The sequence below is a fragment of the Nyctereutes procyonoides genome, unplaced genomic scaffold, assembly GCF_905146905.1.
Source record: "Nyctereutes procyonoides isolate TBG_1078 unplaced genomic scaffold, NYPRO_anot_genome, whole genome shotgun sequence".
NCBI lineage: Eukaryota > Metazoa > Chordata > Mammalia > Carnivora > Canidae > Nyctereutes > Nyctereutes procyonoides.
In genome coordinates, this window is record NW_026575040.1 from 3,086,896 (window position 1) to 3,114,408 (window position 27,513).

The window sequence follows — 27,513 nt, forward strand, 5'->3', positions numbered from 1 at the left end:
GGTGACTCTGAGGGCCAGGGAGATCGAGTTTCGGGCAAATGGTTTAGGTGGGGCGGGGGGGGGGGGGGGGGGGGGCTCTCCAGAGACAGGCCATCCTGTGTGCTGCGTGGGGCCCAGGCTGGCTGTGGGCCGGGCTGGAGAGGGGGGGGGGGCTTGTCCAGTTCTGGAACCACAGGCGGGAGGCCCGGGGTGGGGGGCAGGAGGCCGGGGCTGGGAGGCGGGGCAGGGCCAGCGCCGGCGGGTGGGAGGGTGGGTGGGAGGAGGGAGCCGCCTTCCTGGGAGGAGGAGACGGAACACCTCTGAAGCAGGTGCTGGGGACCCTCCCTGGGGCCCTCTGCTAAGCCCGCGGCGCCTAGGTCTCCGGGATCCCAGCCAGCACCCAGCACCGGGGGAGGAGGCCTGGGTTGCTGGGGAGCACCCCTGGGGGGCCGGAGCCAGGCTGTGGCCAGGTAGGACGGGGAGGGGGGGAACAGGGCCGAGGCCGAGGCTGGATGGGACGGTGGCGTGGGGCGCAGCGGGGGATGGGACTGGAGACCTGGAGGCGGCCGTGCTTGGGGACCCTGGGAGCCTGCGCCAGCTCCAAAGACAGGGACACATCAGAAGAGTTTACAGCGGCGGGAACAAGGAGAGAGAGAGAGAGAAAGAGAGAGAGAGAGGGAGAGAGAGAGGGAGGGGAGCGAGCTCAGGGGATCTGCCTCCGGTCAGCTCCTGGGGGGGCGAGGAGGGAGGGCAGCACGACAGGTCTCTGTCTCAAGGCCAAACCGAGGCGGCGCCACCCCGGGCAGGACTGGCTAGGAGTCCGGGCCTCGTCCAGCCCTGGAGAACCTTCACGGCCCTCCGGCCAGTCCTCTCCTGAAGGCAGGAAACCCTCTGTAGCATCTCGATCTAGCCCTCTTCTTGATTGCCTCCCCTGATTGGGGGCTCACTACCCTGGGAGAGGAAGAAAGCTCCCTTTGTCCTGAGCTGAAGTCTGCCTCTCTAGCTTCCCCGCTCTGAGTCACTTCTAGCCTCACACTCCGGGAGGGGCGGAACATGCTGCTCCCTAGCCCGGCCGGCTACCTTCCTCCCACCCGAGCAGTCAGTGTCTACACTCCCACCAGAGCAGTTGGGACGAAATCCCTCCTGTCTGATGGTGGTGGTGGTGGGAGGGACAGGATTCCAGGAAGGGTGTGTCAGGTGAGGCCTGATGCTCCCTTATGGCAAGCAACCTAGGAGGTAGAGAACCATCCCCCCTCGCCCCTCATGAGCTTAGCAGCCAACAGCAGGCCTTCTGGCCCCTGAAGGGGTCAGGCTGTGCCTGGGGACAGGCTGGGCACCCTTGTGTGTTGGGGACAGTTTGCTACATGGGCGCCCTGTACATGGGAGCAGACTCAGAGCCCACTGACCTGCGTGGGGTCGAACCTGACTGGGCTCCCTCTCCACAGCGGACCCCATAGGCAGGGCCCAGCTGCAAAGCACCGTCCCTGCTCCTGAGTTCAACACCCCTTGGGCATTCCCTGCTGACTCCTGGGGGTGACGGACACTGCTGAGGCTCTGAGGTGTCACTGAAGTTTGGGTACTGTGCAACTTTTGGGGGGATGTGTTGGACTCCGAGAAGCTGGGGCCGGGCTGGGAGGCCGGTGGACAGTGGGCTGGACCTTCTGCAACTGCTCACCATGGTTCTGACCATCGGGCCCCAGCTTGTGCTTGGTTTGGCCATGTCTGAGGGTCCCTGGGATATGACCAAGGTTCTGAGGTGTTTCAGAGGTTCTGGGGCGATACTGACCTTCTGGGGGCTCGTGCGGGTGACACTGAGGCTCCAGGAGGTCTCGTGGTGTTGCTATAATTCTGGGGGCTATTGCTGAGATTCTGGAGGTGTTCTGGAGGATGTGGAGCCCTTGGGGGTGGTGCTGAGGTTCGAGGTTCGGGATGCTGCTGGCCTTGCGCATTGCCTCTGGCCCACTGTTAGCTCCTTTTAAGCCTAGCACTTTGCCCTTAGAGGATTTTGATAACCAGAGGCTGCTGAAGGCGCACACGTGGGCCTCTGTTCCTGGACGCAAACATTCCTCAGATTTAATCAACTTGAACAAAAACATGGGGAGGAAGGAAGCCCTGTCCCAAGGCCTCCGTGGGCCAGCTCCAGCCCCAGGGGCAGAGCAGGGCAGCTCCGTGCCCAACCCAGGTAGGAGGAGATGGCCTTTGTCTTCTCGGAACCCAGAAGGCTTTTGCGACCCTCTCTGACACTGAGTAGGGCTTGGGCACCCTCCAGTCTGTGCCCAGCTGGGAGCCCTGCTGGCCTGGGCCGCCGCCCCTCAGGTCCTGCCATCAGCCTCACCTGGATGTGCCCACATGGGCTCACGCAGGCCACAGCTAGGTGGTCCTGACCCCTGCCCTATCTTCCTGCCTTCCAGACCCCCCTTCTTAGCTCTCTTAAGGTTTCATTCTTACTACCCCTGGAGCCCTGCTTCAGGCCCCCTCCTCCAGGAAGCCTCCAAGACTGCCTAGGACGGCTCCTTGTCCCCCCCCACCGGCCCCCCACCTCTCTTCCCCAAGTGTCTGCAGTGTGTCTCTGAAGTCCCTCCATTCTCCAGGCCCTCCTCTCCTGGTGGCAGGCGCCAGTCTCCGACTCCTCAAGGCATGAGTCACGCTCTAAAACCAGTTCCAGGGGGTTGGCTGTGGACCCTGCCGCTGGGTGGGGAAATTCTTCGCACGGTGTTACCGTCTTTCTCTTCTCAGTACGCTTCCCAGCCTGCTTGCTGTCTGGCCTGGTGGCATCTTTCCTAACAGCTTGGAGCCAACCCTCCCGTTTTACAGAGGCAGGCCCCAAGCTTTTCCAGCTCCAAGCTAGGGAGGTACTTTGGCTCAAGAAGTGGGGTCCCCCTCCCAGCCCGAGCCATGCAGCCACCCAGTATCTGTGGTCTGCCACCTGGCCTGTCTTCTTCCCAGCCCCCAGCACGATGGGCGGGGAGCTGTGGGCCAGGAGGGTGGGTGGAAGACACCGGGCGGGGGGCCGGGGGGACACCTGGGTCATCACAGCCTCTGTGGCTTTGGCCTTCTTGCTACAGCCAGCCAGCCAGCCGGGTGCCTGGTGTGCTGGCTCCACATTCTTGGGCCATGAAGTCATTGAGGGCAGGGAGTAGGGGCCTTGGGGAGAAGAGAGCCCACAAAGAATCTCCAGGCTGAAAGCCCTACTCCTCCTGGGACAGAGGAGGGTTGAGACCCAGAGAGGCCAAGGGAGTCACTCAGTCACTCAGCCAGCCCAGGGTTCAGACCCAGGTAAGCCTGCCTCCCCAACTGGGGCACTTTCCAATGCCATCCAGCAACCGTGCTGTTCCTCCAGGGCCTGCTCCTGCCTGCTTCCCACGTGGCCCTGATCTGGGCACTGGGCACACGCTGCCTTCTGGCCACTGTGCCTACACCCAAGTGAGCAAAAAAGTTCACGATGTCCTCGCCTCTGGTGGGGGCCTCCCCAGGGAGGAGGGAGGGGATATGGGCACTGGGTATCCCTCAGGGACAGTCTGCCAGAAGGCATCCACCGCGATGGATGCCGGGGAGCCGAGCGGGGTTCAGTCAGGGAGAGGTGCTTTGGGGCTGGGCTGGCCTGGGACCTCCCTGGCAGCTCCCGAGGCTGCTGGAGGCTCCTCGGGCACCCGGATGGCTTCCTCCGCGCCCGGCTGGGTACCCCTCCCTTCCCCCAGGTTTCTGCTCAAGTGCCCCCTCCTCTGTGGGGCCTTCCCTGACCAGCCAGCCTAAAGCAGCCACCTCCTGTCTGTGTCCCTCTTCTCTTGTCCTGCTTTACTTTCCCTCTCAGCACCATGACACGGTGTCCCCCGCTGCCCCAGGTCCAGGCTCACTGCTGCCTTCTCAGCGTGTAGAACCTTGCCTGGTACAGAAGGGGGATGCAATAGGCATTTGTTGAATAAATGAATGAACGAACAAACCAGCCTGGGGAGGCTCCCTCGAGGGAGGGAAGCAGTTTCTGAGAGGCAGCATTGCCCAGCTGTGAATGCCTCTGCCTTGTATACAGGGAGTGAGCTCCCCATCACAGACTGGACTCCAATTGCTGGAGGAATCACGAGTGGGGATTTAAGATGGGATAGGAGTCACTGCTCTCTAGGCTGGGAGTCCAAAGCTCCTGAGCAGTGGCGGGAATGCGGGGCTGTAGGGTTGGAGCCGAGGCTGGAGACAAAAGCCTGGCTGGAGGCATAGTAGGCTGCACAGGACAGGCCCATGGACAAGTGATGCTCACTAGAACAGGCCATAGTTTGGCCAAATCCAGTTTATAAAGTCGTCGTCACCTAAGAGCCCCGTGCTGAGTGCGCATCAGTGGGATAAGGGAGGAAGAAGAGGAGAGGCAGGTGCCCCAGGACCTCGCCACCAGGCCTGGGAGGCTGGATTCAGCCCAGGGTTCTGGGATCGGATGGGCAGTGGGGGCTCCTGCTCCCTGTTGCATCACAGAAAGTTTGGGTTCAGTTCTGAGTCGGCTGCTGCTGACAGTTCTGGGGGTGGCAGAGGGGTGGTCTGAGCCCTCTTCCTGGAAGAGGGTCATCTGGGAAGGAGGGGGAGCCACGGGGCCGGCAGAATGCTCAGTCTCTAATCCTAGAAGGCCTTGTGGGGCTGGCTACTAAGTTTGAATGGGGAGCTTTCAGGATTTCTTTTTTTTTTTTTTAAGATTTTATTTATTTATTTATTCATGAGAGACAGAGAGAGAGAGAGAGGCAGAGACACAGGCAGAGGGAGAAGCAGGCTCCATGCAGGGAGCCCAATGCAGGACTCGATCCCAGGACCCTAGGGTCATGCCCTGAGCCAAAGCCAGAAGCTCAACCACTGAGCCACCCAGTCTCCCCAGCTTTTAGGATTTCAAGCTCTGTCTCCTCTGAGCCTCCCTGGCACTGTTCCTTCTATCAAGAACACACTTCCTTCTCCCCCACTCCCATCCTCAAGACCCCCACTGTCCGCATAGCTAACTTTTCCTTACCCTCAGACCTCCATGGAAAGGTTTCTCTTTTCGGGAATCCCCCATTTTTTTTAGACCAACTTCAGCTTCCTGTGGCATGCATCAGAGCAGCCTGTCTTCCCTTTGTAGGCAGGAAGACTCAGCCCTCAGCCCTGTGGTTTGGCTAATTGTCTGCATCTCCCCCGGGAGGGCACACTCTCCCGTCCCAGGGCCCAGAGCCGCCTGCGCTTAGTAGCTGTTCAATGAATTTACGTTAAAAGAATACAAGGATAAATGCTTTTTGAGCAACCACTTGTGGAATGAACGAGTGCCTTGGCTGGGGAGGGCCCCCCTGGGCTGCTGGAAAGACAGGGAGCTTCAAATGTACCGTGTGCCTGACCCCCCCACCCAGGGACAGGGGCCTGAGAACAACTCAGTGTGTTTATCTGCATCTTGTCTCCCTTCTGAGCTGGGGCCAGGATGGGGAGGGGAGCCAGGCTGGGGTACAGGCTTCTCAGGGGTGGGGGGAAGGAGGGGAAGCCCCAGACCTTGCCTGGGCCCTGCCTTCCTCACCCTCACCCCGTGGCGTGGGCGGAGCCGAGGCAGGAGGAGTTCTTACTTACCCCCTGGGTCTGGTTTGTGTTTAAAGGACTAATCTCCGCCTCATGAGGGTGAGTTATCTCCTGGTGAAATCAAGTTGGAAACTAAAGTTTTGACCAGTGAGACACATGTTGCCTCCTTCATGGAAACCTAACAGAAGGCGCAGACAGGCTCCCCATCCCCACCTCTGCCCCTGCTCCAGCCCCAGCCACCTCTTTGGGTTGCAGAATGCTGGACTTGTGTGTTGGGGCGGGGGGCTGCAGATGCGGTGGGCAAGGATGTGTGTGCAGGAGGCGCAGGAGGCAGGTATGTGTGCGCAGCCAGGTGCTGGACCCTCCTGGCCACACCCCTCCAGGGCTCAGGCCACCAGTGGAACTGGGGCCTCCTACCCTGGGAGGGGCAGCTTCTTAGGACCACAGTGCGATCCCATCACCGAGGGCCAAAGGAGCCAGCGAGCAGAGCAGAGCGAGCAGGGCAGAGCGCAGGCTGGGGCTGGGGAGGCGGTGTTGTCTCCACGGGAGCCCAGTAAAGAGGGGGATTGGACTCGACCTGACCCGACCCCAACCGACCCAACCTACTGGGAGGGCAGGAGGGACCTGGAGCCCAGCTGGGAGGGTCCAGCTGTGTCGCCTGCCTGTTGCCCGCCCATCCTTTCATCTCTGCAGCTCCTTCCTCCCTGCCCTTCCCCAGTATGTGTCTGTGGGTCCGTTTGGGTGGCTTTGGGGAGCGGGAAGGAAGAGGGGGGGTGTCTCTTCGGGCAGCTTGGATTGGACAAACTTTCTTTGAAAATGGTCCTTCGCCCAAGGGCTGGTGGTCAGATGAACAGACAGGTGCTCCGGCAGGAGTCCAGGGACCCCGGGGGCGCACACTTCCCAAGGGGGTAACGCCCCCTGGGGGAGCGGGCAAGACGGGGCAGGAAGGGACGGGAAGGGACAGGAGAAGCCCTTCCCTTTCCCCGTGGGCCAGCCCCGGCCCTCCGGACGGCTTTTCCCAGAGAGCTAAGAGCAAGAAAGTAACCTTCAGGATTAAAGAGAAACGTTTCTTTGTTTGGGTTTCTTCTTTTTTTTTTTTTTCTCCCTAAGCCTCTTTTCACATCTGTAGTGGTTTTTCCCCCCTTGTCCAGGGGAGCGGGGGGAGGAGAAAGGCCGGAGCATGTCGTCCCAGGCGGCCGGGAACCAGACCGCCTCCGGGGCCGCAGACGACTACAGCGACTGGTACCTCGATGAACCCCAGGATGGCCAGGAGCTCCCGCCAGAGGGGTAAGTGGCCCCCACCGCGTCTGCCAGCAGAGTGGGCCATGGCAGAGGTTACTGACGGGGGACGGGGCAGCCCCTGGGCAAGGACCCCTGGGAGGAACGGGGCCGTTCCTCTGCGGCGTGACCCTTGGCAAGTCACAGCCTCCCCGGGCTTCAGGCTCCCGTGACACCAGAACAGCCCTCGCCCTGGTGCTGATGCTTGAGGTGGGGAACGTGGGCCAGGCTGTCACTCAGAAAGCACCTGTGTGATTTGTTGTTTGTTTTTATAAAAAAAAAAAAGATTTTATTTATTTATTCATGAGAGACACAGAGACACAGGCAGAGCGAGAAGCAGGCTCGTGCAGGGAGCCCGATGTGGGACTCGATCCGGGGACCCCAGGATCACACCTTAAGCCGAAGGCAGGCGCTCAGCTGCTGAGCCACCCAGGTGCCCCCTGTGCGATTTGTGAGAAATACAGCCTCCTGGGCCTTATCTTTGCGAATTCAGGTCCAGCTGGTTCCCGGTGGCTCCTGGATGACTCTGGCCTGTGGCTGGAGTGCAGAGTGTTGGCTGAGTGGGTGAGGGAAGTTGGGCCGGACTTCAAGGGGTTACTGGTCCCTATGGTGACCATCTGGGGTGCAGTGTTAGCAGCGTCAGGCTCCCTGGGCAGCCCAGGGCAGGGGGAGGCCTTGAGGAAAGATGCCCCCCCCCGCCGCCCCCTGGCCTTTGGGCAGCTCTGAGTCTCCACGAAGATGAGGAGGCCCTTTCTCTTTTGCCAGAGTGCTCGGGGGAGCCCACGGCTGGAGGCAGCCTCTGCCCATCCAGGGTGACTACCTCGGCCCATGGCTCCCTTGGCCAGACCCTGTCTTTGTTTAGTCTGTGCGCCCTGGCAGAGGGGCTGGGCCTCCCTGGGCCCCACATGCTGCCAAGAACACCTCGCCTATGTGGGCTCCACAGTCCAGATCCCTCCTTCTTGTTCCTGGGCCTCTCCTCATCCCCCCTGCTTCCCTGTTGTGAGGGTTTGAGGAACTGAAAAGGTGAGGCTGGGGAGGGGTGGTGGTGGCTGAACCAGATGTGCACACATCTGCTCTCCATCAACAACTCAAACTAGAGTGGGGGAAATATTGGCAGGCATCCCCGGGAGCTGGGGCTGTGGCCTGGCCGCGCTTGGGTCACCCGGCAGGGACGGAGGCCCCACCCAGGCCTCGTGCTGGGAGGGGCCAAGGTGCCGGCCACCTGGATTTCCTGCCCCCTTCCCTGGCTGATCTAGACAGCCCGTGGGCTCCTTGTCTCTGCTGCATATTTTGGGGGTAAGAGAAGCAGCAAATTGGGGAGGGGCCCGGAAACCCACGAGGTTATGGATTCTGACCTGGGTTAAGACCCTAATCTGTAGCTGCATTCCCGGGAGCCTCAGGGCCCTGGGCATCGGCTGGGGCCAGGCTCCTGGGATATGGCCTCAGAACGAAGCTGGGTACATGGCCGGGCCCAGGGAATGGGCAGCATTACCTCTAACAAGGGAGGCATCTGGAATTTGCCACTGCCTTCTACCACTGCCCCAAGGATGAGGTCTGTTGGACTCTACCTACTTGGCCAATCCGAGCTGCTTTGCTTGGCACCCCCCGCCCAGCACCACCCCCGAAGGCGGAAGCTCGGGGGAATACCAACAAGATGACCTTGAGCCTTCCTCTCCCTAAGCGAGTCAGATACCCCAGGGAGGCGGTGCGCCAAAGCTTTGGGGAGCTCCTGATGGTGATCCCCCTCTGCATCTCAGCGTCCCTCAGCAGGCTGGGGTTCGGACTGGCGGGCACTGGTGACAGTGGCCGGCTGGACTCCTTCTTCTGGTCACACTTGTCCAGTTGTCCTTGTGCTGGAAATACCCGGTGAAAGGGCTGGGGAGGCAGGTAGTGAGTCTGATGGTGGGATCATCTGGGATCTTCTGTGAGCACAGGACTGGCCCTTTCCTACCCTGGAGCCCGCCAACCCTGTCATGTGCCCAGCCTGACATCTGCCCATGTGTTATCCACTTATCACCAATACTGAGCTGCTGGGCCAGACCCTGGGGACACGAATGCCTATGACAGCTGTCTACCTACCCGCCACTTCAAAGGGCTGCCTGGGGAATCGGAGGCTTCCCTCCAGGCCTGCCCTCCCAGCAGGAGGCTGAGGCCGAGCTCAGGGTGATCTGCAGGCCCTGCTCTGGGGGCAGGGAGTGTATCAGGGTCCAACGACCCAGGCAGTCAGCTTTCCCTCCCACCCAGAGACAGGTGCTCTCCCTTCCCCTCTGAGTGGGGCCCTCTGTGGGCTCCTGCTCAGAGACAAACTTCTAGAAGCATTTGTCTTGCTCCTTTTTTAAAAAAAATTTTATTTATTTATTCATGAGACACAGAGAAAGAGGGAGAGGCAGAGACACAGGCAGAGGGAGAAGCAGGCTCCACGCAGGGAGCCCGATGTGGGACTCGATCCGGGGTCCCCAGGATCAGGCCCTGGGCTGAAGGCGGCGCTAAACCGCTGGGCCACCCGGGCTTCCCTGTCTTGCTCCTTGGTCTCAGTGTCCTCCCCACTCGGCGGTCCGGCCTCTGCCCCTGAGTGCGAGACCGAGCCTGCTTCCCCGGCTGCGTGTGATTTTGGTCCCCACCTCCCCTCTGGGCCTAGAGCTCTGCGGTCATCCTGGAAACCCCCCTCCATGTAGCTCTTCCTGCTACTTGCCTCTGAGCCGGCCTGTCCTCTCTCTCCCCCAGCACTGCTTATGCTGAACTCTCTGGAAATGCTAACTTTCAACTGTTCTTGCCGTACAGAAATGACTCTTTCATACGGTTCTTAAACCTAACACTTCCTTCCGTCCTCCTTACCTCTCCCCTCCCGGTCAGATGTGGGCGCTGGAGCCAGACGACCTCAGTTCGAATCCTTGCTCTGCTGCTTTCCTAACTGTGTGATTTGGGCAAGATACTTGGCCTCTCTGAGCTTTGGTGTCCTTGTCTACACAAGGGGATTAATAATAGCACCCACCTCTTCAGTAATACCTGGGTTACCTGGGTTAATGCGTGGAGCAAACAGCACCTGGCACGTAGTCCATTCTTAGTAAGTACTAGTTACTGCTGCTGCTATTACTGAGATTGAGTCCTAGGAATCTCCCCAGATCTAGAACACTGGCACTGCAACACCCTCAATGGCTCCCTAGTGCCTCTCGCGCCTGCTGTGACCTGCTCCCCGCCTGCCCCCACCCCGTGACAGCAGCCGACCTGAAAGCCTTGCTAGGCCCCAGCCACACCATCTGCTGCCTCCACACCCACTTCCTCGTGTTCCTCCCCCTGAGCGTAGCTCCCTTTCCCCTTCTTTGCCTCAACAAACCATCTTTTAAACTCAAATCAAATGCCACAGGGCCAATCATAGGACCATACATCTGACTGCTCCACCGAGGCAGTTCACTCAGGGCTCAGCCCACAGTTCCGAGAAGGACAGGTCTATGAGGCCTGGAGCAGTCGGGCTGCCTGGAGGAGGGGGGAATGAAGTGGGCTTCGAAGGCCAGGAAGAATGGATGGGAAAGAAGGGGGCTCCAGGCTGAGCTGACCCCCTCTGTTTCTTCCGTGCCTTCCCCTGGGCGCCTGCTGTATCCTTCAGCCCCGTAACCTCAGAGCTTGGCATGAGGCTGGCACCCCATGAGGGGCCTGAGAGCCCTGAATGACCCCCAGGAGGTGGAACTGGGCAAGCCTGTCAGGGAATGATGAGAGGGCTGAGAGAGGTGGAGGGCAGGGCCCAGTGTAGAGCCTGGAACCCCAAGCCTGGCTGCACATGCCAGGGGTCCTCCCACAAGCCTGAGCCAGCCCTCCCTCGCTCTGCAGGGCAGTGCCCTCCTGCCACCCCAGCGTGCTCTCCGGCCTCCTCCACACCTGCCTGGCGGTGCTGTCGGTGAGTCTAACCTGAGGCCAGCCTAGTCACTGCTTGTACCCTATTGCCAGACTGGGGGGGGGGCTGGCGGAGGGGGGCCCCAAGAGCCCCAAATCCGGGAGCGGTCTCAGGGTGGGGCCCCAACCAGGATGCAGGCCGAGTCCAACCCCTCCAAGGTTCTCTTGGTCAGGCCCCGATATGCCACATGATGGTGCCCTGGGCGGGGGGCTGTCCTGGGCACCCAGGGCCTGCTCTGCGTTCTCCTTCCAGGTCCTCGTGCTGCTGCTGCTGGCTGTGCTCATGAGGCGCCGCCAACTCCGGCCCCGCTCCAGGCATGGTGGGCCTGGACTGCCCAGGTGGGTGCCGAGGCCTGGGCGCCAACAGGGCCACTCTGGGATGGTGGGGGCCTCAGCCACACCCCCACTTCTCTCAGCCCAGAGGGCGCTTGCTCTTACTAAGAATGGACTACCTGGATCTCTGGGCCTAGGCAGGGGCCCAGAGGGAAGGGGAGGGCCCCACTCAGGCCGCCTGCTCCTGTCCCAGACCCAGGGAGACACCAGCTCCACTACCTATTTCCTCAGATGGCCCATAGCCTGGCGACACCTATCCCATGCAATCTGGACCTTCATCTCCCTTGAGGGTCTCACCCTGACCCTGATGCTTGATGGCAGATGATATGGGCCTCATCTTCAGTCCCTAAGGCTAGAACTTTCTTCCCCTGTCTCCTTCAGTCCTGCGACCCCAGAGCCTGGGACAGGGATGACCCTCAGGAGATGAGACTGGGCAGGCTCATGGGGGAGACACCAAAGGGTTGGGGGAGGTACTGGTTAGAGCCCCAGTGTAGACAGCCTTGCCACCCAGGCCCAGGCCACGCACCAGGTGAGTCCTGCCATGATAGATTTGGGAAGAACTAGCTTGGGCTACTGGTGGGCCCAGGTAAGAGCTTGCCCTGCGTAGAGGGAGAAGGAAGCGGTTGGAGCTCTCAGGGCATGAGGTCAAGCTCGACAGAAGCAGAGGGTCTGAGTGGGGCCTGCGCTGAGCCCAGAGGGCCGATGCCTGGGACAGCTGTGCCCGCTGTCTGCCCTCTGCCCCGGGGCCACACCCGGGCCGGGGCGGTGGCTGTTGCGTAAGGATGTTGTGACTCTCCATGCTCTCTGAAGACTTGCCAGCTGAGACAGACTGATTTGTGTGGAGGCAGCTGTTTCCTGGAGCTTCCAGGGTGGGCGGAGGGAGCAGTGCTCGGGCTTGTTCCCACTGCCTGAGTGTGTAAGGCTGGGGGTGTGGGGGTAGCTCTTGAGTCACTTTGCCATGGGACCCAGAACTTGGCACATGGGGGCACTCCACAGATACCTGTGGAATGAACAGAGAGTGGGCCTCAGTTTCCATCTGGAAAGTGTCCCCCTCTACCTGCCTGGTTTACGGGACATGGCGGGAAATGGGGGTGCAGGGCCTGAATGACCCCTTCTTGTCCTGTCCCTGTCTCTACCCCAGCCCTGTGGACTTCTTGGCTGGGGACATGACCTGGACAGTGCCCGCGGCTGTCTTCATGGTCCTCTTCAGCTCCTTGTGTTTGCTGCTCCCCGCTGAGGACGCGCTGCCCTTCCTGACCTTGGCCTCGTTCCCCAGCGGAGGTACCCGGGGCAGAGGAGGTCCTGGGGCCGGATTGGCGGGCTGGGCTGGGCTGGGTGGAAGTCCAGAGCCTGGGGCAGAGCTCTTCTGCAGGGAGTCAGGGAGTCATCCCCGTCCTGAGCCACCGCCAGGAAGATGCTGTCCTGCTAACCTCCCAGCCACAGTGCATGACACCGCCCTGTCCACCTCCTCTGTTCTTGTGCCAACCCCTTTTCCAGAAAAGAGAATGAAAGAGGGCGGGACGGAAGCGGGGGCCGGGGGCAGTTCTGGAGAATTGAGCTGGGTTCAGGGAAGTGATGGTACTAGGATAGCTGCTGCCAAGAGGGGCCACCATCCTTAACATGACCCCCTGAGAGCAGCCAATCCTCACAATGCCCACAATTCGAAACGTGGCTGTTAGCCCCGTTTCACCCTGGAGGACGCTAGGGGTCAAGGTGGGCTAACGTGCTACCCTTATTTCCATTTTACAGATGGAAGAACTGTGACTCTGAGAGGTAACTTGCCCGAGATCACAAGTCTGGTACCGGTCAGAACCTGAATTTGAATGTGGGGCTCTTGCTCACGGAAGCAGCTGAGGGGCTCAGGAGGGGGAGGCAGGAGAGTGGCCTGCCGGGGCTGGACCCAGACCCCCCACATCTGCCTCCCCATCACGTGTCTCCCTCTGCCCATCTTGTCTTCCAGGGCCTTGGAAGATACTTGCCCTGCTCTATTACCCTGCCCTCTACTACCCTCTGGCCGCCTGCGCCACCGTCAGGCACGGAGCTGCACACCTGCTCGGCAGCATGCTGTCCTGGGCTCACTTTGGGGTCCAGGTCTGGCAGAGGGCAGAGTGTCCTCAGACACCCCAGGTAACCCCTGACTCACAAGAGCCTGAGCAGAGGAGCATGGAGGGGCTGCGTGAACCGGGGGGCTCCTTTCCTCTCTTTATATGCTGGACTTCTCTGCTGTGCCCTACTGTGCACAGAATTCCACCCCTGTACACACAAGCCCTTCCCAGTTTGGGCCCTCTGTCCTTGGAGGGGTGGGGGTGGCAAGGCAGCTGGGCCTGTCCTCAGGAGCTTCTGCTCCAGGAGGGGGCCAGGAGGGAGGAAGAGGAAGCCTGAAATCCCTCCATTATTGATTCCCCAGCCTTGGCTTTGGCCAAGCTGGAGTGGGAGTGAAGAGATGGAGAAGGGTGAGCCCTGAGTTGGGGGATGGCTAAAAAGAGAATTCTAGAACATCAGAGCCTGGTTCACAGGCTGTTGGCTGGAGTGTGAAGCTAAGCCCAAAGGGTGGAGACATAGGTTTCAGAGCCAAACAACCTGAGTTTGAACCCAGCTTCTTTCTTCCCTCCCTCCCTCCCTCCCTTCCTTCCTCGCTGCCTTCCACAAACATATTTGAAGCACATACTCTGTACCGGGGACATTTCTAACTAATGAAATACAGCTAGGAACAGGACAGATGAAGTCCCTGGCATCCCGAGAGCTGCCATTCCAGAAGGGAAGATACAACAAATACATAAATATACAGAATGATGCCAGGTGATGCTAAGTGCTTTGAGGAAACCATGTCACCATTCTGAGATTCAGTTTCCTCCCCTGTAAGTGGAGATAACACCATCCTCCAGGGTAGAGATGAAGATTAGTTGGTTTCTTTGAAAGCAGGGACTTCATTGGTCTTTTTCATCACCCAGAACCTGGCACATACTAAGCTCTCAGTAAAAATGCATTGAATTGAGAAATAAATAAGTGGATCCAGAAGGGGCCTGACCCCGGGGAAGGCAGTGCTAGGAGGTAGGGCTCGTGCTTCCCTGGTGCCCAGGTGGCAACTGGACATAGGTAGAATTAGGCCTTTGTCTAATTTTCAGGGGCCTGTGCCCAAAGCCCAGGAACAGAGGAGCATAGAAAGTGGGTATCCCTGGTTTCAGACCCCAGGGCAGCCCCAGCTCCCTGGGGCAGGGAAGAGGGGATTACATAACTTCCTCACTGGACTCCTCTAAGGGCAGTGGGAGCCCAGGAGCCCAGGAGCCCCGGGGAGGTGCCTCCACGGAGCCTTAGGAGGGCAGTAGGAGTATTTGTGCTGAGGGGCCTGGGAGCCAAGAACCAGAAGCCTCAGACCAAATAAATAAATAAATAGATTAAAATAAAATAAAATAAAGAAGAAGCCTCAGACCATCCTCAGGCCCAGTGGGAGCCAAGTGGGAAGGGAAGTGGATCCTGGTCTTCGGCTGGGGGAGGAAGGCCGAAGGTAGGTGTGTCTGGATGTCGGTCTCTCTGTCTAGATCCACAAGTACTACTCCCTGCTGGCTTCCCTGCCTCTGCTTCTGGGCCTTGGATTCCTGAGCCTTTGGTACCCGGTACAGCTGGTGAGAAGCATCAGGCGCAGGCCAGGAGCGGGCTCCGAGGTAAAGGGGCAGGGCCGGGCTGGGCTCCTCTTCACTCCCAGGATGTCCTGAACTGCTGCATATCTGTTGATTCCCTGTCCTGTTACGCCTGACGTGAGCCACAGAACATAGTGGGTGCTCCGAAAATATTTGCCGAGTCACCAAGTGACTGGGTAGTCCTCCCTCCCCGAGCAAAGGTTAGGCCAGGCCTTCGGCTGGCACCCGGGATGCCTGGGGCACCCAGCTGCGTGCACGGTGGGGATTCAACAGAGGAGGGGTGGGCCGGGGGACGGGGAAGTCTGAGCTCTGCTTCTGACGCATGGAAACTGCAGCCAGAGAAATGAGACCGGCCAGGAGCCTGGTGCCTCCTGGGAGCTCTGCGGGTGCCCACGTGCTTCAGGAAGCTCCCGGGGCAGAGTGGCATAGAAATCAGTCTGGGGCTGGCTACTGTTGGATAAAGTGAGATAAAGCAGGGGCCTGGGAGAACTGAGGCAGGCTGGGAGGGCTTCCTGGAGGAGGTAGGCTTCCGTAGGGGCTCTGAAGGACAGGGAGGACCGGGAGCATGGAAAGAATAAGAAGGCCTGGCAGGGGTAGGGAAGAGGAGGGAGCAAAGGGGCAGAGACAGGTAGTGTCTGTTTTGTTCACATGTAATTTGTAGCACTGGGCAGATCTTAGCACGTGGTAGACCCTCAGCAAATATTTCTGAAGTTTTCGATGGACAGGTGGGTGGATCACAGCGAGAGAGAATTCCTGCAACCTCATCAAGGAGCCTCCCAAGGGTCAGGCCCCGAACAGGGCTCCAGGGCCCAGAGCTACCTACTGTCTGCGCTCCAGGGGCTCCCGGCACCCCGGGAGTCAGCAACAGAGGGCACCGTGCGACCTGAGACGTGCAGCCGGGCCCCAACCAGAGCCGGGCGAGGGCAGAGGGCGAGGGCAGAGCCGGGTCAGGTTCTCTTCTCAGTGGGGGAGGAGGAAGACAGAAACCAGGCCTCAGAGGCCCCCAAAGGGAGGGGCAGCAGCGGAGAGGCCGAGGCCACAGATGCCCAGGGGCCCGGTTGCTCTCGGGGTGGGGAAGGGCAGCAGGCGGCAGGCAGGCCAGACAGCAGGGAGCTGCTGGTGCCAGTTGCTGACCTGGAACGGATGCCGGGCGCGAGCAGGTGCGCGGGGGTCGATGCGCGGTCCTGGGTGGCGGTGGGCGGCTGGACCACGGGCCGGGGCTCAGGAGGGGGGCTGGGACGGAAGCCGGAGGGGGATCGCGGACCCCAAGGATGGAAGGAGACCGAGGGGAGAGAGGCCTGTGGGCTCCGGTCCCCCAGCGGCCACCCCGGGTCCTCCGTGGGCCCACCCCACTCCGGGTTGGTAGCAGTAGGCACCTCGGGTACTGTCCCTGTGCCCTCCTGACGTTCACTCTCCTGGGGAAGCCCACTGTCCCCTCATTTTTAGTTGTCTCCGAAGCGGGGAGCGGCTCCCCCAGGGGCACACGTCTAACCTGCTGGGGCCCTTTCCACCCTCCGCTGGGGGCCTCCTCTGGCGCCTCTCCCCTGGAGGAGTCCTGGGAGAAATCAAATCCTCTTTGGCCCTGGGGCAGAGAGGTTTAAGCCTCAGGGACCCAGTCAGGCTTAGAGCTGACCCGCAGCTACCCTGGGGTAGGGGTGGGGGTGGGGGTGGGTCTCGGGGTTGCCATGGCAACAGGTGACAGCCTTGTATTCTCCTAATGATGGGGGGCAGGGCTCACCCCATCTTGCTGTGGGCCTCTGGCACTTGGCAGGCAGCTTAGGGCCTGGAATGTGGCTTAGGCAAATCCTGTCACCCTTGTGATCTCCCTGGGGTAGCAGGAGAGGCAGGGGCGGGCGGGGGGGGGGGGGGAGGGGGGGGAATGTGACCTGGAACGGGCCCGTCCTGTGTCCCACTCAGGGATGTGTCCAGGGGAGACGGAGAGCTGGAGCCAGCCCTTAGGAAGAGCCGCTCAGCGCTGAGTCTTCTAGAGCCTGGCACTCGTCTCCCATTTGTGGAGGAGAAAGGGCGGCTTTAAGGGCCATGGCCCTCGCCCCCGCAGGTTGGCCCTTCTCTGCACCTCACCACAGCCAGGAGGTTTTTCCAGAGCCCCGTGCACCCACTCTGGCACCTGCGCCAGGTCCCCGGGATGGCCCCAGTCGGGTCTCATCTGCTCGCACGTCTGTCTCCCCAGGGGCTGCAGAGCAGCTACTCGGAGGACTATCTGAGGACCCTCCTCTGTCGGAAGAAGCTGGCAAGCAGGTGAGGTCCTAGACGCATCCTCCGGCTCCTGGGCAGGCCCAGTTGGCAGGCCGCTTCGGGGGCTGCCCCAGGCAGCCTGGGGGGCAGCATGAGAAACAAACCAAACTGGGGCTCGGGCTCAGGGCAGGGGCTTCTCCCGAGGGAACCGCCTGCCTCCGTCTTTCTGCAGCTCCCGCGCCTCCAAGCATGGCTTCCTGTCCCGGGCCTGGGTGTCCTACAGAAACTACATCTACACTCCACAACGAGGTATGGAGGGGCAGCTGAGGTGGAGTGGCAGGGCATCTCGCTCGTCCCTTGCAGTGAGAGGCCAGCTCGCGTCCCCCAGAACCCTAGTCAGTAGGAACAGGCCCCGCTGGGGACAAGGGGAAGTCCCTGGCCTGCCTTCGCTGGGCCTACAAGCCCTGGCCCTTTTCCTGGGCCCTTTGGGAGGGATGGGGGCTCCCGGGCCTGGGTGGTGCTACGGCTTACCACCTTACCCCTTACATCTTACCCCTTCTTTTGGGGTCTGCAGGATTCCGACTCCCTCTGAAGCTGGTGCTTTCAGCCACTTTGACGGGGAGCGCCATATATCAGGTATGTCCTGCCCCTGTCGTGCCATCTGCACCCAACCCCTAAGCCTGGGACAGCGTAGGCCCAGCTCAACTGCCCAAAAGCCCCAACCGCAATCCTGTCCGGCTGCTCCTGGACATCTTGGGAATACTGGCCTACACGCAGGAGAGGGAGTGTCAACTCTCATGGGGCTCCTGTACTCAGAGCATGAGCTTTGGAGTCATACAGACACGGATTTAAATCCTTGCTCCATTATTTACCTCCTGTGTGACCTTAGGCAAGTTATTCAACATCTCTGAACACATTAGCTGTAAAATAGAGGAACTAGAATTACTTTCGTCTTTGAGCAGTTTTGGGAGGGTTTAGGCAGGTTTGGGTAGTTTGTAAATAATATGTGTTTGAGATATTGAATAATCCCCTCCATTGCCACCCCCGGAAAACTGAGAAGCCCAAATCCTGGGAGGTAGGTGTGATTTTTCTCCATTTTACAGATGAGCAAAATTGAGGCTCAGAATTAGACCTGACCAAATTCCCATCGCTAATATCCCAAGGTAGCCAAAATGTGAGCCCAGGTCCCTCTAGCTTCAATGCCTGTGCTCGTCTATGGGATACTTGGCTTTTGCCAACACGGGCAATTGGAAATGTTATTTTCTGCAGTTTAAACAATAGACGGTGGATAGATAGAGGTGTAGACATACGGCTGTGCTGCTTGGAAGCACGGCTGTGGCCTGCTGGGCTCAAGTATCTCTTTGCAACGTGCGGGTAAAGGGCCCATAAGAGCCCTGAGGGGCGTTGGGCATGGGGATGCAGCCTGTGTGCTGCCAGGGTTTATGCCCCAAGTCACCCTGCTGGCTGAGAAGACACTTGGTCCGAGATGGGGGCCTGCTGTGAGCACGGCCAGGTCCCTGACCTTCCTCGTGGGGCTCTTCCAGGTGGCCCTGCTGCTGCTGGTGGGCGTCGTACCCACCATCCAGAGGATGAGGGCAGGGATCACCACTGACATCTGCTACCTGCTGGCTGGCTTCGGGATCCTTCTCTCGGAGGACAAGCAGGAGGTGGTGGGGCTGGTGAAGTACTACCTGTGGGCTCTGGAAGGTGAGGCCCCCAGGAGGCCTGAGGGGGCCCAGTAGGGACATGAGGCGGCTACCCACGCTCAGTTCCAGCCTGCCAGGGCCACGCGGGGTGCTCTTGGGCATGTCCCTTCCTCTCTCTGGGTCCCACCTGCCTCACCTCCAAGCTGGGGTGCTGGCAGTTTCCGGGTCCGGGTCTCTGAGACTTGAAGGAGTCATCCAAGCAGTCCTGGGGCTTGTGAGGTGTCCCCCACCCTCAGCTCCCGGGTCTTCACTCAGCTTTCGGGTGTGGAGCCGGGCAAGGCTTCGGGGTGTGTGATCCCCTCCAGCCTTGCCGGGGGAGCGAAGGAGGCAGTGATGTGGGAGAGGGGGCCGGGTTCTGAGCTAATAATCGCCATGGCGGGCGGGTTTGGGCAGGGTAGTGCTTCCTCTTCCCTGATCCCTGTCCTCCTGGGCCCTCTCCTTGTGCCTTCCCTCCCTGGGAGGCTTGGGGGGAGCCTTGACAATGAGGCCCTGGGCCAGGGAACCCTACCAGCCTCCCCTTCTGGGGTCTGATGCCTCCTTCAGCCCTTAGTCTGGCCTTGCACCCGCACCACCTCACAGGCCCTCCCAATAGCCCTGCAGAGGAGTTGGGGAAGCGCCCCCCCTTGACTCTCAGGGCGGCATTGCTTGAGGCTGTACCCGCTAGAGAGGAGCCAAGAGGAATACAGCCTCCTGCCACATGCTGGGGCTCCCTCCACACCTCGAGACAAAGCCTGGTGGTCAGGAATCCTGAGGCCTGCGTTCGGCTCACTTGGGAGGCCCCGTGGGTATGAGCACCCTGGTTTCTGAGGAGCACCACGGGGGTCGGAGCTTAGGCTGCCCACCCTGCAGATGGGGTGTGACTGCTCCGGTGGCACCACTGCTCCTGGCCGTTAGCACCATCCTCTCCCTGCAGATTGGAAAGAAGCAGGAAGTGGGGGTGGGCACAGACGGGTGCAGGGGCTGCTCCCTTCCCAGGCCGCCACTCCCACCACCTTCCCGAGCGCCTCTGCTCCCATCCCGGAGGCTACCCTGCAATTGTGGCCATGCAAGCTGGACAGGTGACAAGTTCTGGGTGGGCTGCAAATGACATCGCCAGGGAGGTTTTTCCAACTTGGCTGCAAGCCGCACCACAGGCAGGAGCGGACGTGGCCCACATCCGCCTGCATCCAAGGCCGGCACCCACACAGCAGCCCTCTTAGGTCGGCATCGTCAATCCTCATCTTGCAGGACAGGAAATGGAGGCTTGGAGGCCAGGAGGGACCTGCCCAGGATGGCAGACTTTGCTTCTACCTCCTACAGTGACATTTATCATCACATCCAAGCCTCAAGGCCTCCACTTTGGATCTTCTCGGATTCAGGTGCCCAACAGAGTAGGGTTTACTCTCCCAGCCCACAGATGAGCAAACTGAGGCAGGGGAGGATTAGAGCTAGGCCCAAAGCCACTCAGTAAGCCACAGTTGGAACTGGGATTATATCCAGGCCCAGGGGCCTTTTGCTCTGTACTGAGCTCATGTCTTCCCAACTCCAAGAGCCTGTTTTAGGGCTGCCTACTGGGCACCTGGGCCATAAGCCTGGCGTCGCTCACAGAGGGCTCGGCCTCTGAGCCAGGTGGACCAGATTAGAACTCCCGCTCACTTACAATCCGTGTGATCTTGGGCAAACGGCTTCTCGGGACTCCGGTTCCCGACTGCAGAACCGGTGTTGAATCTACAAAGGCAGCCTTGTCCCTGAGGCCCTCCACCCAGTGGAGGAAGAGAGATCTATCTACCAGGCAGGGTCCCAGGAAGCAAATAGCAGGAAGGGTTTACAGGTACCAGGATTTGGGGAGACCCAAGTTTGGAACCAACTGAAGGAGAGCGAGGCAGGAGGTAGATGAATGATGATCAAAAGCCAGGCCTGGCACTACGGGGGTTGCTGAGCCTTCCCCCTGTGTTAACCCATTCACTTGCCTGCGCCCGCTCAGCCGGCAGGCTCCTGACCTGGCAGGAAACGGGCCACAGTGCCCTACCGCTGGAGCCGCGCTGGCTCCCGAAGGGCCAGTGGGGCAGGGCAGAGCTGCACACCCCCAGCGCTTTCCTCTGCAGTTGTGTCCAGCCGTGGCCGTGCCTGAGCATCGCCTGCTAACTTCTTTAAGACCCCAAGGCTCAAGCCCCTTGCTAGACCCCAGAACCACTGAGGGTGGGCCCAGCCTCTATGCCTGAACGAGCTGTCCTGGTGGCTGTGATGCAAGCCTCCCTCTGAGAACCCCCGTAGCGGGCACCTGATACCAGTCGGTGGGTTGGTTGATTCCAATCAATTGTTTGAAATGAATCATTAATTCATCATTGAATTAATTCAATGATTAATTGGATCATTGGATCAATTAATGAATTGATCCAATGATTCAATTGGATCATCGTCTTTGGAAGGCCCCCGGTGCAGCAGCTCCCCGCCAGGCTGCACACGAAACTCCAAAAGCTCAGGACCGGATGTCACACCCAGAAATTCCGATTTTCTTGGCACAGGGTGCCACCTGGGCCGCGAGGGGTTTTGCCGCTCCAGGTGGCCCAGCTGGGCTGCCGGCCCTGAGACCCGCCGCTACGGCATCGAGGCGACGTGCAAGTAGCGTTTGCCTCTCCGCGTGTGTTTGAGTCTCCGGGTGGGACACCCGCCCTGGGACGACTGAGGCCATCGGGGGGGCAGGCTCCCTGGGCTGGTGCTGGGTCTGCTTGGTGTCAGCCCATCACTTCCCAGCGGTGCGGCTAGAGGCTCAGGCCCTCTCACCGAGCCTCAGCTTCCTGGGTGGGCCCGGCCTCGTCGGTTGGGCTGCCGTGAGGGCGCGGGCCGAGGCGGGCTGCAGATGGAGGGCAGGAGAGCCTGCTGGGCTTTAATACTTCAGCCGCTCGCTCCGCACGGTGCATGCTCCCCTGCTATGAGGACCAGCAGACTCGTGTGCGGGCATGGCCAGGGCTGGGTTTAAGGCCCACGTCATGCTGGGAGATGGGCAGCCCGGCGCTGTGCCCGGCATGAGCAAGCTGAGGCTGGGGGACCGAGTGGCCCCCCGAACGCCACATGGCCGGGAAGCCGAGAAGGAGGCGGTTGCCGGGGTGGATGGCACCTCTCTCTGGGGATCACACAGCACTGGGAGCAGCGAGACAAGGGTGGAGACCAGGCCTGGAGGCTCAGAGCCGGCCTCTCCTTGTCCTGGCCACCGTGTCACTGAGCAGGACGGGAGGGCTGGGATCGTTGACTCGCACTGCAGCCGAGAAGGGCCGGGCGGGCAGCAGTGGCAAGGGCCTCTGCTCAGGGCGGGCGTGGGTATGGGTGTGGGTATGGGCCCGGGTAGCTCCCACCAGGCACTGCCCCGGGGCGGTTCAGGGGCTCCCGAGGGAACTGCAGGCTCCCGCTTCCCACTTGGCTCCCTCTCTGCCCCTCCAGCTTGCTACATCTCAGCCTTGGTCCTGTCGTGCTCACTCACCTTCCTCATGCTGATCCGCTCACTGGTGACACACAGGTCAGTGGCAGGCTCCGACCCCCGGGTGCAGATGTGGGGAAGAGCTGCAGGAGGCCTATGGGGCCGGCCCTGGGAATGGAAGAAGGGAGAGTCGCCGTAGGCCCCGCTTGTCCCTGTGTCCCGCCCTGCTGCCCGGGGCCTTCTCGGTGACCAGGGGTGGCGTGTGGACCTTGCCCTCTGAAAAGGGCCCACCTGGGTGGGCTGACTCAATTGGGAAGGCAGCGTGGAAAGCCCGCCCTGCCCTGGGATGGGAAGAGGAGGCAGAGCAGAGGGAGGAAGGGCTGCAGGGCTGCGTAAGGAGCAGCAGCGGGAGCGAGCCTGCCTCGTGCCAGTGTTGGCACTGGTGTCCGCGTGGAGGAGAGCCGGCTGCTGCTGGGCTGCTCTGGGCCGCTGAATGCCACGCTGCCTCGCTTGCGCTTGCCCTTTCGTGGGGAGGGATACGGAGCTGAGTCGTGAGTGCAGAGGCAGGGCAGCTTCTGGTTGGGAGCAGGGTGATGGGAAAGGGGGCAATGTCAGAGGGCACACTGGCCAGGCCTCAGGGTTTTCGCCCAGGGATCTCTCCCCACAGGGTTGGCCCTACCCAGGCTGGCATGGAAGTCCCCCGAGCCTCTGCCTGCCGGGAACCTTGCCTCCTGCCCTGGTGGCCCAACTGCGAGTCCCTTTCCATTCCTACGGTCCTTTCCTCACTTTTCTGACTGGCTCAGGTTGAGCCTTCTGCCTAAATTTGTCTCCCTTGATCCTTGCCTTGCCCCCACCTGGGCACCAAAACTTACTCTTATTCCTCCTTTAAGACTCTACTCAGAGACCACCTCCTTCAGGAAGCCCCACTTGACCACCCAGGCTGGGTTAGTAATCTCCCCCCGGGCTCCTGCAGCCCTTGGCTTTCCTGTCCATGGCCACAGGTTGTAAGTAGACAGGGAGGAATTTAGGGAGTGTGTGTGTGTGTGTGTGTGTGTGTCCTGAGGTCCCTGCCTTCCTCACCCCTGTCCCCCAACCAGGGCCAACCTGCAAGCTCTGCACCGAGGGGCTGCCCTGGACCTGGGCCCCCTGCCCCAGCACTCCCACCCCTCCCGCCAGGCCATAGTGTGTTGGATGAGCTTCAGCGCCTACCACACTGCTTTTACCTGCCTTGGTGAGCTCCCCCTTGCACACCCCAGCTGGCTTCACCTGGCCCCCAAAACTGGCCCCAATTGGGGAGGGGAGAGTGCTCAGCAGGTCTTGGATGCCCCTGGGTGCCGCCTACCTGTGCTGGGGCCAACTCCAGGGTGAGAGCGAGAAGAGGGACCCACCTTCCTTCTCGGCCTCCACTCAGGTTAGGGGAGGGGAGCAGGTGCAGAAGCCCTTGGAGAAAAGATAGCCCTCACCCGAGGATAGCCCCTCAGTGCCACCAGCTTTTTACACGCAGGGTAGACCCAGGGCTGCAAGGTGGGAAGCTCAAGGAGGCCTATTCCTGCTTCTCTAAGGGAGCATTATGCCACCAAGGGCTGCCTTAGAGGTAGTGAAACCCCTATCACCGGGGGTATGAAGGCAGGGTCTGTGGACGTCCCCGGGGCTGTGAAGGGGGTCCTGCCTGAGAGGGTTAGGTTAGGTTGCTTTCCAGGACCCCTCCTAGCTCCGTTTTATTTTATTTTATTTATTTATGACAGACACAGAGAGAGAGAGAGGCAGAGATACAGGTAGAGGGTGAAGCAGGTTCCATGCAGGAAGGCTTACATGGGACTGGATCCCAGGACCCCAGGATCACATCCCGGGCCAAAGATGGCACTAAACCCCTGAGCCCCCGGGGCTGCCCCAGCTCCACGTTTCCGATTCTTCCCCGGGGTGGGGTGGTGAATAAAGGCCTCTGAAGCGAGGGGCTGGGGTCAGTGCTGCAAAAGCAAGGGCCAGACTCCCCTCCTGGGTGGTTCCTTCAGTCCTCACCTCCCTGCGGGAGGAGGAGAATGATGAAGGAGAAGAGGACTTGCTAGCACCAAAACTTGGGATTCCTCATCCCGGTGGACTTTACGCCTCCTGAGCTCTTTTGTCCACGTCACGCCACATAAACAACTAGCCAGTTGCTTCAATAGACAACTTGCCAGCGCCCGCCGTGTGCCAGGCTCTGGCCAGCAGGACCCTGAACGTTCATTCAAAATGCAATCTTGTCCCCAAGGACTCTGGGGCCATTGGGAGGAACATAAGGTTTGCAGAGCACTTTGAGGCTGTCCAAGAGTGGCCACAGACATACTGGATCATCACCATAAGCCTTCTGAGGTAGGGGCCACTACCCCAGGCGACAGAGGAAGAAACCGGAGTTCAGAGAGGCAAAGTAACTCGCTGTGGTTGGCACAGCGAGGCAGTGGCAGAGCAGGGATCGGAAACCAGGCCCGCCCCGTTCCTCAGCCCTTGGGCCCCTGGGATCACCGGGGCGGCCGGGTCGCGCAGAGCCCGACATCTGTCCCTCTGCACCTCGCCATCCTGTAGGGCTCCTGGTACAGCAGATCATCTTCTTCCTGGGGACCACAATCCTTGCCTTCCTGGTGTTCATGCCCGTGCTCCATGGCAGGAACCTCCTGCTCCTCCGACACTTGGAGTCCTCATGGTGAGAGAGGCGAGGAGCTAGAGGCTCTGGGACCACTTCCCAGAGGGCTCCTAATAGTGACATCCTACCCAACCCCCCTGCAGGCCTTTCTGGCTGACCTTGTCCCTGGCTGTGATCCTACAGAACACGGCAGCCCACTGGGTCTTCCTGAAGACTCACCATGGACGCCCAGAGCTTACCAACCGGTGAGCCTCCTGGGCTTGTGGTCCCCTCAGGACCTCAGCCTCTTCTTCGGGGTCTTTTCTTTTGTGTCCTTCTGCCTCCACTGCCATGCCTCCCTTTTCTATCTCAGGGAAGCCCGATGGGGAGTAGGAGAGCTTGTCTTTCCCAAACAGAAAGGGAACAGTGGCCCAGCCTACTCCAGGATACCTCTGTTCACCTATCACAGTGCCAGAAATACTCCTGGAGCCTTTGCTGCTCTGGAGATCAGCACTGCTCTCCCCCCCTGGATCCTCTGTGCCCCCAAAACCATGTGCCTCCCCCCTTCACAGGAAGGAGGTTAATAGAAACATAACTTGCACGTTAGGTGGAAAGGCTGGGGGAGGACCTCAGCACCAGGAGGGACTCAGAGTCAGTAGACAAGGGACTAGGGGAGGGAGGTGGGAGACAGAAAGATCCAGGCCATGAGCCTCAGTTCTGCCGCTGGGTAGCTACGCAGCCTTAGCTAAGCCACCTGATGTCTCCGGGCCTCAGTTTACCCTTCTACAGAAGGGAGTACCACCACCAGTCTCCCATGCTGGTGGGACACAAGCCATATGGGGAGGGCAGGCCCAGCACAGGGCAGGCTGCTTCGACAAACGGTGGCTGGTCCATAAACACTCGGCGGCTGTGCTCATCCAGGTCTGCCCCTGACCCTGAGGAAGGGGCTGGGGGGGGGGGGGTCCAGCCTCAGGCTTTTCTCTCCCCCCACCCCAGGCGAGTGCTCTATGCAGTCACCTTCTTTCTCTTCCCCATCAACGTGCTGGTGGGTGCCATGGTGGTCGCCTGGCGGGTGCTCCTCTCTGCCCTCTACAACGCCATCCACCTTGGCCAGATGGATCTCAGCCTGATGCCACCTAGGGCAGCCGCTCTGGACCCAGGTAGGGTCACCGGGCAGGGCCAGGAGCAGGGTGGCCGGGCCCTGACCTCGTGCACGTGGTAATCCATCCGCAGAGCCAGTCTGTAACCTCGCGCAGTGGTGTGTGTGGGCTCCGTGTGGGCCCTGCTCTGGCTCCTGGGGAAGGGGGCTCCCGGGGAGGGGCTCCGGCAGGTGCACAGGCCACTCGCCGTGCGCGTGTCAGGGGCCGGTGCGGCCCTCCCCCCAGGGCTGCCATCCTCACTCTCCCCAGGCTACTACACATACTGCAGCTTCTTGAAGATTGAGGCCAGCCAGTCACATCCAGCCACCACAGCCTTCTGCACCCTGCTTCTGCGCATGCGGCAACCCAGGCGCCCCCAGGACGGCCTCAGACGGGAGGAGGAAGAAGAAGGTGCACCCTCCCCCTGGGCTATGGGAGTGGAGACCACCCTCTTCTCTGAGGGGAGGCACACATGGTCCCCTCCACGTAGGATGCGTGTGCAACGACAATGGGGGACAGTGGGGCGGGTGCCAGGAACACGCTACCTTCCTCCCTCCCTCCTCCGCTGCCTGGGGGAGAAAGGAAGTGAGGAGTTTCCTGGTCCCTCTCAGGGTCATTTATTTCCACGGTATGGACACGTCTCCTCTCCGCATTCCACAAGCGCGCACACACCCACCCCCTCCTCACACGCAAGATGAGGTGTCTGCCCCCCAACCCCGCTGCCTGGAGAGTATGGAGGAGGCGGGGGGCACTGAGCTGGCTACCCCAGCTCTTCCTCCAGTTCCCCCTCCCCCCGTCTGCCACCTGCAGGATGACCTCCTGAGCCTTTCGGAACCCCCTGGGCCCCAGGCCCCCCGGGACCTTGAGGCGCTCAGGGCTGGTGCAGGGGGCTCGGCTGGGTGCTTGCTGACGGACTCACAGAAAGTCTCTCCCTCTTAGGGATGCAGCTGCTGCAGACTAAGGACCCGGCGGCCAGGGGAGCAGGGCCCAGGGCCCGCCAGGGCAGGGCCCGCTGGGGAGTGGCCTACACGCTGCTGCACAACCCGGCCCTGCAGGCCTTCCGGAAGCCGGCCCTTTCGGGCACCTAGGCCAACGAGTCTGGCCCTGAGGGCGGGGAAGCCACTGCCTCCTGGTGGGTGCTGGGGTGCTTCCCCTCCTCCCAGCCCACGTCCTCCCCAGCCTCCCCAGCATCCTCCCAGCCCCGGGAGCCTCTGCGTAGTGCCCACAGCTCTGCCGCCAGTTCCCCCATCAGCTGCCAGCAGCAGAAGCCAGGGCGCTGGGCTCGGGCGGAGGTCTGTCCGCACCAGGAGCCTTGGGAGGGCTCTGGTTGGACTCTGGTTGGGTCCTGGTTGGGCCCCCGCAGGCTCTGGAAACCTCCTCCGAAGGAAGGAACTGGTGGTTTAGGCCCTTGGTCTGGGGGTCAGTGGAGCTGGGCGGCCGAGTCCAGGCCACTCCTTGTGCTGGCTCTGCACCCGCCTCAGCCCGCCCTGCAACCCTCTCCCGACCGGGCCGGGGGTTCAGGCCAGAACAGCCTCCTGTGCCATCTCAGCCCAGCTCAGCCTCGGATTCACCGCCATGAACCACACAGCGTTTCCCCTGCTGCTCCCCGGGGGGCCTTGGGCCTTCCTGTAAGGCAGCCCCGGAGGAAACCATGGGCTCCCACCCGGCAGCGAAGTCGTGGCACAAACCAGGCCCCACACCCCGCTGGCCACACTTGAGAGCCTGATATGTTTGCAGTTGGTGTGCCTTTAGATATTATGAAAGAGGGTAGTGTGCTCCCTGTAATAAACTTGTCCCTGAGAAACAGTCCTCCTTCGGGGCGGGGCACATGGGGGAAACCGCCCCTATTGCCAGTAAG

At 60.8% G+C, this 27,513-nt stretch overlaps 1 protein-coding gene across 2 annotated transcripts; it reads left to right on the top strand.

Annotated features, from left to right (window-relative positions):
* The first annotated feature begins 300 nt into the window (after positions 1-300).
* On the top strand, positions 301-27,459 carry STRA6 (signaling receptor and transporter of retinol STRA6). 2 transcript variants are annotated; one of them, XM_055320096.1, is made up of 19 exons: positions 301-449; positions 6,639-6,774; positions 10,591-10,657; positions 10,907-10,992; positions 12,128-12,267; positions 12,736-12,759; positions 12,947-13,113; positions 14,526-14,648; positions 16,816-16,883; positions 17,053-17,129; positions 17,395-17,456; positions 18,365-18,527; positions 21,944-22,019; positions 23,018-23,151; positions 24,480-24,597; positions 24,681-24,782; positions 25,513-25,676; positions 25,926-26,066; positions 26,595-27,459. In XM_055320096.1, the coding sequence occupies exons 2-19, from the start codon at positions 6,668-6,670 to the stop codon at positions 26,741-26,743; spliced, it is 1,968 nt and encodes a 655-aa protein (XP_055176071.1). In that variant the 5' UTR covers positions 301-449; positions 6,639-6,667; the 3' UTR covers positions 26,744-27,459. The 2 variants fall into 2 exon arrangements, with proteins under 2 accessions (XP_055176071.1, XP_055176070.1); XM_055320095.1 differs by lacking the exons at positions 301-449; positions 21,944-22,019; positions 23,018-23,151.
* Positions 27,460-27,513: the final 54 nt, after the last annotated feature.

Excerpts from the sequence above, each read along its gene's own strand:
- STRA6 (XM_055320096.1), top strand. The coding sequence starts at position 6,668 with ATGTCGTCCCAGGCGGCCGGGAACCAGACCGCCTCCGGGGCCGCAGAC. Across the intron at positions 17,130-17,394 it reads CATCTACACTCCACAACGAG|GATTCCGACTCCCTCTGAAG; the intron begins GTATGGAGGGGC and ends TGGGGTCTGCAG. Across the intron at positions 18,528-21,943 it reads CTACCTGTGGGCTCTGGAAG|CTTGCTACATCTCAGCCTTG; the intron begins GTGAGGCCCCCA and ends CTGCCCCTCCAG.